The 16,320-nt window shown below is 43.9% G+C and overlaps 1 protein-coding gene across 2 annotated transcripts in view; it reads right to left on the bottom strand.

Annotated features, from left to right (window-relative positions):
• The window catches only part of ppargc1a (peroxisome proliferator-activated receptor gamma, coactivator 1 alpha), a 266,607-nt gene extending 250,489 nt beyond the window's left edge, over positions 1-16,118 (bottom strand). The window contains exon 1 of one of the 2 annotated variants that reach the window (XM_071206507.1): positions 15,912-16,118. In XM_071206507.1, the coding sequence (XP_071062608.1) occupies positions 15,912-15,992 (81 nt within the window). In that variant the 5' untranslated portion in view covers positions 15,993-16,118. The remainder of the gene's footprint in view (positions 1-15,911) is intronic. The other variant, XM_071206508.1, reaches the window with a different exon arrangement.
• Positions 16,119-16,320: the final 202 nt, after the last annotated feature.

Below are 16,320 nucleotides of genomic sequence, written 5' to 3'. Positions count from 1 at the left end.
AGTAATGGCCGCCAACGTGTCCCGCTCTCCCTCGTGTGAGGAGTGACGGATCCTTGTGTCAACAGGGCCCATGGCTGGGGAAGAGGGACTGACAACTGTCTGAGACATTCCGCACGAAGGAAGAAATCCAGTCCTGACTTGAAGGCATCGTCATAAGATTGTTTTGTATGTCACCGCCTCCCTGAGAGTGAGTAAATAAACAGTGTTTGCCGGGAGAGGAAGTGCGACGGGATTGTTACCCGGTGCCCTTTGGGTGCTGGCGCGTCTCAATAAATCAGGCTGAGCAGCTACTCTTAATGCACTCCCCAAAACTATCGATAAGAGGCAAACGCTGCTTTTCTGAGGAGTGATGTCACTGATAACCTGGCGGGCACACACTGACCGGGGCTTTGTCAATCAATAGCAGCACAATGTCTGGACGGCAAACACACAGGTGAGCAGAATGATAAATAAGCAGCGAGAGACGGAGCTGAAGGACAGACTCTCTTTTTGTCTAAAATAGATTCTGAAAGAAATTAAGTCTACAGTCTTGAAACGGGGATTGGGTGGAATTGCATCTCTGCTCTCAAATGTCTGGGTGGAGCATGTCTTGATAAGAATCTGTTGTTTTGGGACATTTCCCAGCAGTAGGGGGTGCAGGGAATTGAAATGTGAGCACAGCTGGGTTTATGAGCTGTTCATTTGCTCCCTGTGAACTCCCCGGGCCCCACACAGAGTTTAGACCTCGTTGGTACCAGAGGAGGTCAAAGGTTGCACAGGCAGTAATTGAAACTGCCCATAGAGGCCAATTACACTAAAGCATCATGAGCAATATGTCTAGGGTGTTTAAACACGGTTGAGCACAACAGGTTTAACACCCGCTCAATATAAACTCAATCTGATTTTAAAACTATTTCTGCAGTCATGTGTATTTCTCATACCCAGGACATAATGATCTTCCTGGGCCCGGCTTATGACTTACTTCCAGCTACTACCGTGAGGAGAATCAACAAGCGTGATGAAAGCAATGCAGCTGAGCAGGATGGTGTCGGTCCACTTACACAAAAAACACTTACATCAACTTCTTTGATCAATGTCAATAGTGTTAAGGGATTATAGCAACTGAAAATGTATATGGGGCACAAAACAAATCAAACTACCCCCCCCCCCCCCCCCCTCAAACAAGTTATCAGCTGGCAACTCAGTCTGAATATCAGGCTGTAGCTGTAACTATAGAAGAATATGACTTTTAGCCAGAGGTGTAAGTACATTTACTCAAGTAAGATTTTGAGAGACTTGTACTTGACTTGAGTATTTCCATGTTATGCTACTTTGTACTTTTCAGAGGTAAATCGTGTACTTTTACTCCACTACATTTATTTAAAACCTAAAATGCAAATGTGGATGAATGATGTGGAACTCTTAAATCAGACTTTAGTTCCACCTGGAGTAAATCCACAAGCTACCCTGCAGTATACAAAGTCATTCAAACTAGCTGCACCTTCACCAGCTTTGAGAACACTTTCATGATCAATCATTATAAAATATAAGTACTTAAAGAAAGTATATTTTGATGCTTATACTTTTACTTGAATAACATTTTGAATGCAGGACTTTCACTGTAACAGATTATTCCTACACCCTGGTACTTCTACTTTCACTCACGTACACCATTTTGAGTAGCCTACTTCTCCCACCTCTGCTTTAAGCTAAAGAGGATTTATATGTGTAAATATAGAAACTACATGTACTTTCCCCATCAACCGGTGAGCTGCAGCAGTGATATTATTTACCCTTTTTCTTATCTGTACACTGTACGACATACAACCATTTTTGATCAAATAACTTACATGGCATCCGTTACAAATGATATCTTAATGTCCCATTTTCAGTTGATATTTACCACGGTAAATGAAAATGTTTCGGACGTGGCTTGGGCCCAGGAAAACACGACAAGATTGACAGACATTTCACATCTATGGCAGTCTGCAATACAATGGATTGTTTAAGTACAAAAGAAAACTATTGTTGTTAATTTTGGAGCTCCACCTTCTTCATGTTTCTTATCATGCATTAAAAAGGATCAAATATAGAGGGGCCATTTGTCCGGCAGCGGTCACATGCATGTTTTTTTTCCCACATTATGAACATGGATGTGTGCATTGTGCCAGCTGTCGAGGCTTACTGGCGTCATAATTGAATGATAACGTGTTTAGACTTGTGTGCTGAATAAAGCAGGTTCAGTAGTTAAAAGAACGGTGGCCATTGAGCGATGCTCTTGTTTAAAGCTTGTGACAAACTGCTCTGACACACGCTCCATTAGATAATCTTTGACTCAATTTGTTTCTATATTTATGTTTCTCGTCATTTCAGTCAGCGGAATGGAAGGAAAAAATGTTTCTTTGAATTTGATTTTAACGGCAGAAAAATGAGGGGATGCTAATCTGAAATCTTAAAGAGCATATTAAAAGCAAAGCAAAGACATTTACCCGGCAATGCCATTCATCATACGCCATTAACGTTGGGTTTTTGTATCTTATCCGCATTAATGTGATCACCGCACACCGGCAAGAGACTCACAGCGGCTCCTCGTGGGCGTGTGTGTAAGAATCGATAATTTTGGGGTGTGTGTGTGTGTGTGTGTTGGGGTAAAGGGTAAGGGGGGGCATCATCATGAATTCAGAAAAGCTGAGCACGATATCCGGCATCAATTATTCACGTGTACAGCCTGTTTCTGTAATCGCTCTCCGTTTGTCCGCTAAACGTCCGGATCACGGCGAGGCGACGTTAAGGAGAGTGACTGCGTGCTCAGCAGGAAGCGATGGGGTTTCCTTCTGCACCGATCTTGGGCCATTTGTTTTAAAGGCGGTACGTCACAATTTGATTCAGATCAAATTAAGTTGTAATGCGTTGAATAGATAGACACTGCACGTTACTCATGCATCTTTCTATATTCATTAATGCACCACCTCCATTTTGAACTCTGATCAACTTAACTTTTTATAAATGTATTGATTGATATTTTTATAATTCTATTGTATTTTTCTTCTAAATGTATGTTTTGCACATATATCTTCCAGTATTTTTCATACTCATTGCATTTTTTATCTAAATTGAGGTTTCTTGATTTTTGAAATATTTATTCATTTTAATGTATTACATATTTTCTTTAGTCTCACTCTATACCTTGTGCGTGAAAAGGTTTTAGGCAATACTCCGTCTGATATATGGATGACTGAGATGAGAGGTGCAAGTTTCACATTAACTTAAATTAATGTGTGTTTCAAGGAAAGTACATCAGTTGCCTCTTAAGTTGACTTCATTACGATTAGACCAATCAATACACTTTACCTACCAATGTGTTGTACATGTTGAGGTTTAATGCTAATAGGAAATGACCAAGCTATAAATGTCATATTAATGTCGATAAACCAAATGATTGTACAAATTAAAAGCTTAACCTGATGGTGCCTCGAGATGAAAATGAAGATCAAAGTTATAACAGTTCTTAAGGGAAGGTTGATATCAAAGTCAGTGTCAGATGAAAAATGACGAACAACAAATCGTGCAAGAAACCAATTCCACAAAATGATCAATGCTTGGACCACATCTGGGCTGTCCGTGTTTGGTTGTGAAATAAATTGTAAATAATTAGCTTTTGGTGTGGAGATATAATCCATGAAGAGCTGAGAGTAAAACAATCATAACTGACACAGGGACTCGGCAGGATCAATCCTCCGTGCTTCCATTTAATCAATCTCTGTCTGAATCACTTCTAATCTACTTTTTCACTTTGTTCTGTGGCTGGATTTTGGCCTTTGACAGTTAAGACTCCCATCATTTATTGTCTGCTTTACGGAAAAAAAATAGAGTGGGGGCGTTCTGTTCAGGTGTTGGGGGGGGGGGGGTGCTCTGGACGGCTCCTGGTTAGGAATCAATTTGACTGGACAGCCTTTCAAATTGCATAAAGAGACAAAGTTGTCCTTGGAGTGCGCCACAATTGATGGATGGCTCAACACACTTGTGCCGTAAATCCTCCCGACAGATCGGAGACAAATCAGTTGCCTGCTTCTGCTGCCCCCCCCCCCCCACAAACCCCCCGCTATTTACCTACACTCTGTCTCTTCTCACACTGAATGCCATATGTTTCAAATGTCTTCCAAACTGTGTTTTGCCAGAATTTGTGCAAAACGAGCATTGGCTGCACACAACTATGCTTATCAAACACTTTACAGTTTGCAATGATAATTGAATGACAGTGAGTGTATGTTGTGAGGCTGTTAAAAAAAAAAAGCCATCCTCAAGACGAGATGAAGGGAAATCTAAACAAGTTTTTTTTGTTTTTAAATCAGCTCCTGTGCGATATCATGTTCCTGTGATGTGAAAAACAAGGCGTCGGGAAAAAGCACACAGTTTAAAGCCCAAAGTTAACAGCACTTGGGAGATCAAGCAGCTTCTCTCGGGGGCTGTGCTGTGCTCGGGATACGCCGGTCTTCCCTGGGGAGGCCACACCACTGTTTGTTCTGCAGAGAAACACCACAGGCGTCTTTTTAAAGAACCACCACTAATCAGAAGTGATCCGCTCACTTGTGCTATCCACTCTCCCTCGGGAGGACTGCAGAAAAAAGAAAAAAAGGGAGGCTCGGCTCAGACACAATGATGGAAATAAACATCCAGAGTGGGTCCAAGGGGAGGGGTTTCACAACACGAAGACCAATAACTGTCTATGGCCAATTCATTCGTGCATGTGTGTGCAGCAAGTGAGCAAACATGGCAAAGTTACACGCAGGTGGAATGTAAAAAGGCAGCCTGGAGAGGACGGAAAGAAATGAAATCCAAGTAGAATCCAGCAGACAAGAAAGTATAAACATATTTAACAATTTCTACGCTCACAAGAGGGCAGAGTGGGCCGACACAACTCTCTCCTGCCTAATGAACACTGGATGATGCTCTGGTGCCTGGGGCTTGAGTGAGCGAGTGTGTGAGCATACACTGTAGCTTTCTTTATGATATTATTATTACAGTATGTTCCTGTTGGTGCATCAGGTAGAACACTAAATAAGCCATCTGTTCAGGATCGAAATGCTACCATTGTGAAGGATTTGGAGTTAAAGTCTAAACTAAACACTCAGGGGGGGGATATTAGATTCCTTCTGTTGTATGCATGTTACTGTCCTCCCAACTTTCCTACCGTAACGGAGAGGTATAAATAATTAAGCAGCCTGTTGCCCTGAATAGCCGGAGAGGAAAAGAAGAAGGGAGGACAGAGGGAAATTAGCAGCGATCAGCCTCTTAGCATTTTAAAGAAGTACCACAACATCGTCATAATAAGGTCGTCTCTCGAAGAAACACCAGGAATTCCTTCTGCTCGGACAAAAGCCTTCTCTCTATTCCTTATAATTAAAACACTGCCTTTGCTGCTCACATGAATATGCAGCATGCACCACATTCTCTGTCACTTTAATGAGAGCGATACATGCTATGCTAGCTTTGGCTATTTATATATTTTATGGCACAAATCGTGGCATAAAGGGCACAAACCAGATGAATGACGGACGAAGGGCAGCTGCGCCGTCGGCCCTCCATTAAACGCTGCAAACGACCAACTGTGGCCCCGCAGCCTAATTATCCAGAGAGGCCTCATCAGAGTCTGTGCCCCCCTAACACGAGACGCTTTGGAGACACACATGTAATGAGGGTGGAAGCAGCAACTATGGGATTTGGGATTCTCCAAAGCAAAGGCAACCACAAAAATCAGCTTTGAACCGTGACTAATAACACCTTTGACTTATTGGTTAGTTTGAAAGATTTAACGATTTATCTTTAATTAAATACGTTGTATTGCACAAGGTAGCTTTGAGCATGATTTATTTATACAATTATTTATTTGATACTACATACTGTATACACCATTGAGTTCTTCTACAAGTGCTTTTGGAATTGATGCGAGTCATTTAGAATGTCTTTTTGTTTTCAGATTACTCTTTAGTTTGGTAAATGTGTGAATCTTATCAGACCCATCATGAGGGACAGCAGCACTCTCAACAATGTGTAACTTAGGCTTAGGGTTAGGAGTTAGGGTTAGGAGTTAGGGTTAGGAGTTAGGGTAAGACATCAGACAGAAAATATAAAAAAGCAACGATCCAATAAAAGGTTGGGAACATGAATTAAGAAGACACTGCTCTGCGATGGAAATCACTTCACCTCAGTTGCATCTTGAAGTCAACAGAGGACATAAGTGAGTGTGTGTCCTCCGTCAGTACGAGACACAGTATAGGAGCTCACAACAAGGTAAACATGTAATCAAAGTCCCACAAACAACGTACGTAGTGAAGCCAACTCGCCAAGCTTTCTGTATACATTTGAAACAAGGACCCTCAAATTAAATCCAGTCAATCCAACGGAGGAGAGGTGTTAGGGAAGGGAGGAAGCAGGAAGAGAGGAAAAGGCAAAAATAAATGAAAGTCATGTTGTCCTGACTGATGATGTGATGCTGTAAACAGCTTCTTTTTTCCCCCTAACAATTAAAGAGCCGGGGCTTATTGATTTCCAATGCTGCTCTCCAGTGACTTGGTGGCTGTCACAACGAGGCCCGGGGTAAGGTGACCATGTCTCTGCTCAACTTGATAAACCTTGCATGTCATCAGGTAGGGAGGACACGGCGTCCCACTACCCCCCACCCACCACCACCCTCCCACTTCACAGACTGCCTCGACAGCATTTATCATGGAGCACTGTGGGGGGCGCTTCATTTAGTAATGAAGTCACCAAGGTGAGTGCTCATACCAAAACATGAGCTCAGGAGTGGAACTATTTAAAGTGCAGGTGCTCACAAGCATCCTTTCTACATGAACTTTTCTCCATATGACATCTCGGCCAGCGAGGCAATCATGCAACTAAACGTGCAGCTTTACAGGCATCACGGGAAGTGGCGACCTAGATGAGGGGTCAGCTCCAGTCCTACTGCGGCGATAAACAACCATAAATCAGAAGACGGGCTGTCACTCGAGTAGATCCATCATGGGCCGACCCGCGGAGTCTAACACATGCACGCACACACCGACGCTTGTACCATGGCGGGAAAAGAGAGAGAAGGCCCATGCAGATTGATTGGCTCTTTTAAATGAGCGGCAGTGGGGTTATGTTGATCGATTACATGGATAATTGACTGATTCTGGTGTTGTTAGAAGTGGAGTAACGACTACATGTCAGCCGCTGATGTGACACAGCCCGCAGGCATCTTAACCTGGGAAAGGAAGTGTGCAAAGAAATGTCGTTTTCCCTCCTTAGACCTATAGACTGTGTCAAAGGAACTACTTGAGCAGGACTCCCTTGAAAAGGAGATCAATGATCTCAATGGGATTTATCTGTATAAATAAAGGTTTGAAATGAAATGAAAGGGGTTTAACGGGCAGATCAGGACAAGAAGTCATATTGTGTTCAGTTGTGCTTCCAACATGGTCTTTTGCCACGCTCATTTGTACGATGCTTTACTGTTGAGTCCTGGCCAACATGTGTGCTTTGTCCTTTTTAGTGTTACTTGGGGGGAAATGTGGATTGCAATTGTTACGGTGCAGAATTCCGCCAAATGGAGAGGCTTCTCATCTAATATCACTAGACCTCCGCCCGGCGAGTCGCCACTCACTAGTCCAGACCAATCAATGAATGCACTTGGTACTCAGGAATTAAAGACAAGAAGTATTCATCTGTATTTGGAAACCTTCACTGCTCAGAATTGTTATGTCAGTATGAAAATGTCTTCTCCATCTGTGAGAAGATAAGAGACTGAAAAGGTTCAGAAAATGCCAAATCACTTCAGAGTGAAGGACTCCTCCCCTGTGCAAAGACTCAGCCGGCTTTATTGTGGCCGCTGAGTGGAGGAAGGACACTGATGCATTGAATGCAAAGCGGCTTTTAATTATTCTTGAGAAAAGCGCACAAGCCGTTGGCTTGTTTACCACTTTACAGGAAACAGCTTATGATTGCTTTGTAATTATCTCCTTGATAATGTAAAATCTACCCCCCACCTCCTTTCCGTCCACTGCTTCCAATAGAACACCAGGCAAAAGTGATCAAGCATTCATCATTTAGCCCAAATGTTTTAACTTTTATTTGGGGGAGGGGGAGTGAGGGCTAATAGAAGAGGGGTAATGAAGCAGCAGTAACACAGAGAGGATGTTGTGAGAGACACAGGCTGTGCTGTGATAATCACTCTCTCTTCTGTCTCATGATAAGCTGAGAGCCTAACCTTCACCCAAAGAGCACATCATTTCCCCGATGTGAGGCTTAATGAGACATTAGCCATACTAACAAATGGCGGACGAGAAAGTGAAAGTGACTTTCCAGGTAAAGGCCGTTAGCCTGACCATAATCAGTCCCCGAGTGCAGCTAAAAGATGGAAACAACTCTGAGGCTCCGTCTGAACAGCTTGCTGTGGCTTTTACGACCGGCCCCCCAGGGCCCATCCAGTGGCATGTAACATCTTAATACCCCCAAATAGAACAGGTGCTTTTGTTGCCTGCTAGTTTGCTGTGATACAGACAATGCAGTTTGTCCATTTCGCCGTAATTCTGTTAAGGTGTTACACGGAAAACAATTGCCTGTGAGCGGGGGCTTAGGCTTTATTTATTGTATTGAGGGTTATCCAATACAGAAACTCACCCGGCACAGACATTCTTCAGACTTTGGTGTGTTTACAGTGAATGTGGAAAATGCTTATAAAATACAACACAGTTTCTACGAAGAAGATGTTTTGTATTGTATTGCTCATAGCATTTAAACAACACATTGATATTGTTTTTGAGCTTCCAATTTGAAGGAGGAATCAACAGGACTTTTCCGTGTCCGTAACCATAGTTTCAGAGTTTTCTAACACAACATCAATGCAGCATAAATGCCCTATCTTGCAATGCTAACCAAACCGTATCCGCCCCCAATTAGCAACACGGGCTAAGCAATCAGAAAACAGTGCTACAGTATAGGCTTCAAAAATCAATACACACTAGCATGGCTATATTTAACTATATGAACTATGGATTCTGTTTTTAAATCCTATGTAAGATTGATCGAGATGCATCTGACATGAGTGAATGGTGCTTTAAAGTTCTTTTTCCTATTGTGCCGCACAGAGTGTTTGGAGATGTGGGACTACAGACACAGTGGTGGACGGATAAAGAAAGGAAGTGACGAGCCGGAGCGCGAAGGGGCCCCGTTGCCCCCCCGCCGGGCCTCCCAGCTCAATTAGCTCCGCTCATCCCGGCTTTCTGCTGATGGCGAGAATCAGAAACACCACCAGCGCCACACAGTCCGGGGAGTCGGCCTGTTAGTGAGTGAGTGAGTGAGTCAGTGTGCACATTATGCGTCTGTTTATGTCTCACATGCAGATTCTGTATCAGTGTGCGTGTGCGTGTGCGTGTGTGCTCTCATCTCTGTGAGTCTGCAGCCCCACAGTGCTCTCTGTTTCAAACACCTGAACCAATTAGGCTACACTTGGAAGTAAAACTCCCTAAAGCCACTTACAGCAATGTCATAAACAGTCATGCAAAACTGAAGTTATTGGAGAAGTTGGTCTGGATTCACTTATTAACACAAAGAAAAGATGAACTGGAGAGAAACCAAGACCAAAATGTCTGAGTGATGGATTATAAGACTAGAAAGGTTATATTTCGACCCTTTTCTGCCAACAACTCGAGGCTGTGAAAGAAACTTCTTCGTGTCTACATTTTGAATCAGAACCAACACATATTTAAACTCCTCTGGTAATCAAACTCCTGAGAACATTAAGAGCTGTCCACACAGTGAAGTAGACCAGATGCAGTGCATGCAGTGCATGCAGCGCAGCGCCCTGGCTGTGCTTTCAGGACGTCCTAAAGAAGAAAAAGGCCCAGGGCTGAAGGAGGCGGGACTTCTCCAGAGACGTGAGGCACATGCGTGTCAGAGATGAGATGGAAGCGATCTGAAACTGCTTGTCCGGCACAACTCAAGGCCAACATCTATTTAATCATATAATGAGGACAGTTCCAAAAAAAGGCAGCGTAATATTCCTGCATAAAAACTGACCCCCCCCTCACCTCACTTGACACATGACCCGCTGACACTTTACCCGGCAACACGCGCTCATCTACTGACGCGACTCTTCCCACCTCTCGCACGTGCTTAAAAATCGAGCCCAGAATGCTGCAGTGCGCCAAGTAACTAGCAAAACAAACAAAGTAAATACACTGATAATGCCCACGATAACATCCAAGGCGAAATGAAAGGATGAAGGTCAGTAATTGAGAGAAGGTGGGGAGATAAAAGCATGGTGTGGTTTGTTTTGCTCCTGGCAGGGGTCCATCTGAGCGCGTGCGGCGGGCTCCGAGGCGATGTCGGAGCACGTCTGTGCAGAGGTTAAGAAAAGCAATTAATCCACAGCGGAGATAATCAAAGGAACCTCCCCCTCCAGACACCTTGGTGGGGGAGGGGGGGGAGGGGGAGAGAGAGAGAGATGGGAAAATACGTGTTTACAGGCACGGCTGGCGCCATCAAAAGCGCCGGGGCTCAGCCCTGCCACCGGGGCCCCGTTTCAGGTGGAATTGATAACACTTCAGACGTACAATTCAGTGTTTGTGAGAGTACTTTTACCTCCCGGTGAGAAGGCAAGGACTTCTCACCGTCTGAGCCGCATTTCCTTTCATCTCAGATGTTGCGAGGTATCAACAGATTGTCAAGACGTTTCCCCACACATCATCACAGAGCCGAGTGCGGAGTGGCTGCTGTGATGTGGATTCAGACAGCACGGTGCGGGGAAACAAAGATGAATATCTCTGTAAACTAATATTGTGATTTTATTAATTTATCTGGGAAACAAGCGCCTCCCTGGGACTTTACAAGATGAAGATGACAGATATTTAAAAGGCTATCTCCCTCAGCAAAGATATGTGTTGTACCTGGCTGCAGTGGTGGGGTAGAAAAGCTTCTCCTGCTGAAACCCTCACATTAGATCAACCCATAACATGGCTTATGTTATTGTTCCAGAGGGAATCAAAGCTTGGTACTCCCTCTGGTGGATCACATCTCGCTTGAGAATGTAAAAAGGTGTGTGTGTATGAACAATCCTCTCCTTTCAGCTTGAATGAGCATGAAGAGAACAGATATTAATATGGATAGCATCACACTTCGGCAGTAGATAAATAACGCACCAAGCGCCATGTTGCTATATCGTTGCTGTTACATTTTTTATATATGTGTCCATGTATTATTAAGATCATGTAAGCCTGCCAGATGCAGCTCGATGATCACTTTAAAGTGTGTGAACATCCGGTAGCAGACACTGGCAGCCGGTTAGCAGGTCAGCGTCACAAAGTCCTGATTAGATAATTACCCATCCATATCTGGGCAATATGTTGGAGAGGAACAACACATTCAACTGCAGACAGGCACGCACAAGGTGCTCAGCAGACACACACTTGTTGACTAAACACAAACAGAAGAAGATCATGGTCTGAAATCATGAGAGTTTCTGAGGATTAAATATGGCTAGTCAACCTCCTGCTATAATCTCTGCTGCCCTAAGACACACTCTGTTGATACACACTCCATCACTGCTTTATTTGTCTAAATACCTTCAGGCCGCACAGATTAAGGGCACGCTCACCCCGCATGAATGTATAAATAATGTAATATGAAGAATAGTGCCCCTCAACTGCTGAGGTGATATAGTTTGAGTGTCACAAACTTTCCCATTTTACAGCTTAGGGCTGAACGATTCATCGGTTTTAAATCGAGATTTGAAATGATGCGATTATTAAACCGCAAAGCAACATTTTGTTGTTCTCTTGTGTCAGTCATCCACACCGATCAGAAGTGCTGCGCTCCACATGTACCAGCCATTGTTAACCAATCAGAAGTGGCCCATGATAGAAGGTGATAGACAGATTGATCCAATCACCTGCCAAGTGCTTTTGAAAGTGCCTGCCCTTTCCACATGGCTTCCAATGGAGCTTCAGATGCTTTGGTGAAACAAAGCATCTGGGTCAGGTTAGTAATGCTCCATCACATGTTTCTATTACAGGGTGAGTCTTAAACTGAAGCTTGACTTTAAAGCAACCCAACGGAAGTTTCATGTAAGTTTAGTTCTTTCACTCGTAGCGGCGGGAGTGCTAGAGACGGGAGCACGTTGATGCGACCTTCCTAACCGGAGATATGGCCGCATTTTACAATAAACTTACGTTGGGTCGCTTAAAATCTAAATCGCACATCGAATCGCAATATCTGTCAGAAAAATCCCAATTACATTTTTGCCCAAAATGGTGCAGCCCAGCGGTACACTTCAATGTTTCTGAACGCGTGAGGCTGGATTAGAGCAACGCAGCCACAGAATACTTTTCATATATGATCGACCCTGCCTAGCATCACGAGTCCAGGTGGTGTTACATAGTCTTCAGCAGTACCAGTAGATGTTTATTCTGGATCTGCCGTGTGTGATAAGTCCTTATGTTGAAAACAAAGTGTGCCACTTATGTGAGAGTTAATGACACTCACTATCGTTAGTTGATAATCGCTGTGTGTTCAGTTGATACAGGTACAGCTTGTTTGAAAATCACCAAAGTAAAAACGATACTCATCTTATACCTGCGCCACTTAGCACTTGGTGACACACTATATAGCAGACTCAAATTAACGGTAAATCTCACTTTGATTTCCTGTCAATCATCATGGATCCCACTAAACTCAAACAACAGAGTCTACCTCTCTTTTCTAAAGACAAAAAGTCACACAGAACTCCCACATTTGAATCTTGTATTCCTTACTTGCAGCAAAGTGTGGCCTCACTAAACCCACCCCACTCCCGACTCATTACCCTGGAGAAGAAGTGACTCGCGTGGATCAAATACTGTACATAAGAGCGCACTCAAAAGGAGCTTTCATTTAACCGAGCCACTGAGTGAGTAGCCACGTAACCCGAGCCTGGGTGTGATGAAACACGCTGCAGGCAGAAGCACACACATCAAAATAGTGCAATAGACCTCACTGCTTCTGAGAGCACGCTGCGTTACCTGCAGCTTTTTTTTTTTTTAAACGTCTTGAATGATCGGCTTCAGCCTTTTCAGCAGGACTGCCGACTGCCGGCGCACTTTTTGTCCAGACAAACTGAATACATTGCTTCTGAAGAGCGGGGGATTGGAGCCTTGAATTCTTAGAAAGGCATGCACAAAATGTGTGATGAGACGTTCAGCACCACGGACAGCGGCACTCAGGAAGTGTGTGTGTGTGTGTGTGTGTGTGTGTGTGTGTGTGTGTGTGTGTGTGTGTGTGTGTGTGTGTGTGTGTGTGTGTGGTGTGTGTGTGTGTGTGTGTGTGTGTGTGTGTGTGTGTGTGTGTGTGTGTGTGTGTGTGTGTGTGTGTGTGTGTGTGTGTGTGTGTGTGTGTGTGTGTGTGTGTGTGTGTGTGTGTGTGTGTGTGTGTGTGTGTGTGTGTGTGTGTGTGAGAGAGAGAGAGAAGAGATGGAGTAAAGTGAGAGGCAATGAGTTCATTTGATAATTACCCAAACAAGCATGTTCCCATTTCAACTATGTGCTCAAAGTAGAGGCGCTCACCCCAACACACACACACACACACACCTGAGGCAAGACCCAGCTTTTCCACAGTTTCCCCCCGTCTCTGTGTCTTAGTCTGAATAATGCAGAGGCTTTATCCAGCGCTCAAGCATGAGTGGATAATCTGGCCACAAGGACAGGCTGTGTCAACATTTCCCTTTACTTCCTTATTTATTTATTTACACTCCCGCCGTAGGACTCGGCGAGGGCGAGAGAGGATGTGTGCATGGCAACAACACGCTGGCCGAGCTGAGCAGATGACCTGCTTTCTGAAGGCTTCACAGTGCTTCGTAGCAACCTGAATAAAGGGGCAAGCTTTTTAGGAAGAGCTGCTTCCGACACGAACGAAGGGCCGTCTGCAGCAACCGATTCTTTGCAGTGTTGGTGTGAAGTAGCCGTTAGCTTCTCTGAATAGCTTCTCAAGTGATGTTTTCTATTCCTTTTTACAGAAATATTTGGAATTTATAGTCCAACAAAAGCAAAGTGGACTGAATTAACGTTGGGTTAGGGTTGGTTGTGTTATCCAATCAACAGAAAGTGATTCGTGAACTCACGGTGAACTCAGAGATGTCAAGTATCACCGTTTGCTTGATAGTTGACATAACAGATTCATTTGTACAATTATTGGCCATTTTGACTCGTTTTTTCAGCACCTCATTTAAATTAAGGCTTAAACGTCACATTAAAGAACCATGTCAACTTTTGGAATGTTATATTTCAGTCGTCAGGGTGGGTGGGGGTCAGGCTAACTCAGTCAACATGTATTTAATCATTTTGAGTAATGTGCCGCTGCCGTTTGCTGTGCCAATTCATCGTGCAGTAGAAACGGCCTTGGCTTAATTGTTGCACAGTTAAACGCCGTCCACAATGACTTCTGAATCATGTTTGGGAGTCTTTTGTTTCGCCGTGCCTAAATGACTGTCACAATATGACTCAGCGCAGCCAATCGCGTGCTCGGGCTTTGAGAACCTAATCCGCTTTAATTTGTGATTGCTTGTAATTCAAAAAACGCTGGCCCACTAAACCACGGGAGATTTGTTGTTGTAAAATTCTTCCTCCGCTGTGTTGCAACCTGAGTACTGATAACAGAAGAATAAACATCCTCCTGTATATATATCCACAGCTCTCATGGTGGCATTCAAGTAAATTACCATAGAAATCACTGTACAAATATTTTGGCATCAATCACTGTGCAGAAATTGCTAAATAGCTGGGAGCCCTCTTAGCATTCAGAGCACGATTTCATTGGCATTCTTGTGGCAGATGACTTTAGCCTCACACAAATTAGAATGTGAGAATTAAGAGGGATTTCATACAGCGCGATAAGTGTATTTTAAAGGCAGAACTGATTTTGCTTGAGGGAAGAGGGAGGAATTAGGTAATTATCTCCGAGCAGACACCACTGCTGCGGTGAGAACAGGCCCAACACTGCAGGATCAAAGTGCTCAGCTCCTACTCTATTCTCCTCAACAAGCACAGTTTGCATTACCTGATTTCAACACCTACCTGGCAACCCACGGGTCTCAGGACAGAGAAATGAGAGTCTGATGATAACACACAATACTGCAGGTTTTTCAAAAGGGATGCAAAGTTCGTGTTTACTTCTAATTTATTTATAGAATTCCTGGCATAAGATTTATTTTGTCTACTAGGTTAATTCATTATTGATTTCAAGGGCAGGATGTTTAAAGAGAAATGTGGAAGTTGTGCGAGGCAACCTTTCAGAAAAGAAGTCTGGAGACATGGGGGCGCGCAGTCGGCTACTTTTTCCATTTCATTGGAGATGTAATGTCAAGCAGCAAAGGTGTGACACACCTGCTGCTAAAATACAGGAGATGGAGGGAACTGAAGGAAAGGGAAATGATAACGTTTTGTGAAGTTGCAACCTCAGTGTCACACCTGGGATATCCTTTACAACTTTCTATTAAAGCATGCACATTAAAAACATTAGTCAGCATCAGTTGTTACAAGGGCATCAGAAGGTCTTTAACAAATACACTTTTAGGTTATGTAATGGGGGAGATCAGTTTGAGTTCAGATTAGATAATTACCAAGATTTGGGGGAAAAACAAGAGACTATTTAAAGAGGTATTTAAAGTTACTGCATGGTTTTTTGGTCGGCTACATTTTGGTAAATTCATAATGACAAAGCTATGGGGAATTCATTATTTAGTGGATGACATTGCACATTCATTTGCTCTATATTCACATTGCATGTTATGTTTTCTTATAGTGCAAATAAACCTTTCTGAAACAGAATATTTTACATACTTTTGAAAAAGTAATAGGGACAGAATCAGCCGTTTCAAAAAGTGATGAGGACGTGTCGGTATGTTTGAGAGAGTCGTGTCCTACCTGCTCGTAGCAATTCTCCCAGGTGAGGTTCAGCAGGCAGGAGGAGAACAGCTCGTCTTCGCTCCGGGCATACCCGTCCATGGTGTGCGTGCCAGCGGCTCTGTGTCGGGGGACTGTGCGGACTTCTGGTTCTGCAGACGGACTCTCTTAACGGTCTTCCCTCGCCGAGTGTCTAGTCTCTGTTCCCGGCTCCTCTTCTCCTCCGCCCCGCCGTGCAGCTGTCACGGAGCAGCGGCGGTGTGCTGGAGATGCTCCTGGTCACGTGGGCGGCGTCTTCTCCCAAAAAACTGAGTGTTAGTTTCCCAAAGTAAGGTCCGCGGAACGTATATAGGGTCCCCAACATGATAACTTTCACTTCACGGTAAAGTCACTACATGGGTAGATGACAGGGCGTTAAAAGGAACAGTGT

This window comes from Pseudochaenichthys georgianus, chromosome 18, assembly GCF_902827115.2.
Source record: "Pseudochaenichthys georgianus chromosome 18, fPseGeo1.2, whole genome shotgun sequence".
Classification (NCBI taxonomy): domain Eukaryota; kingdom Metazoa; phylum Chordata; class Actinopteri; order Perciformes; family Channichthyidae; genus Pseudochaenichthys; species Pseudochaenichthys georgianus.
This window is presented reverse-complemented; position numbering and strand designations above follow the sequence as displayed.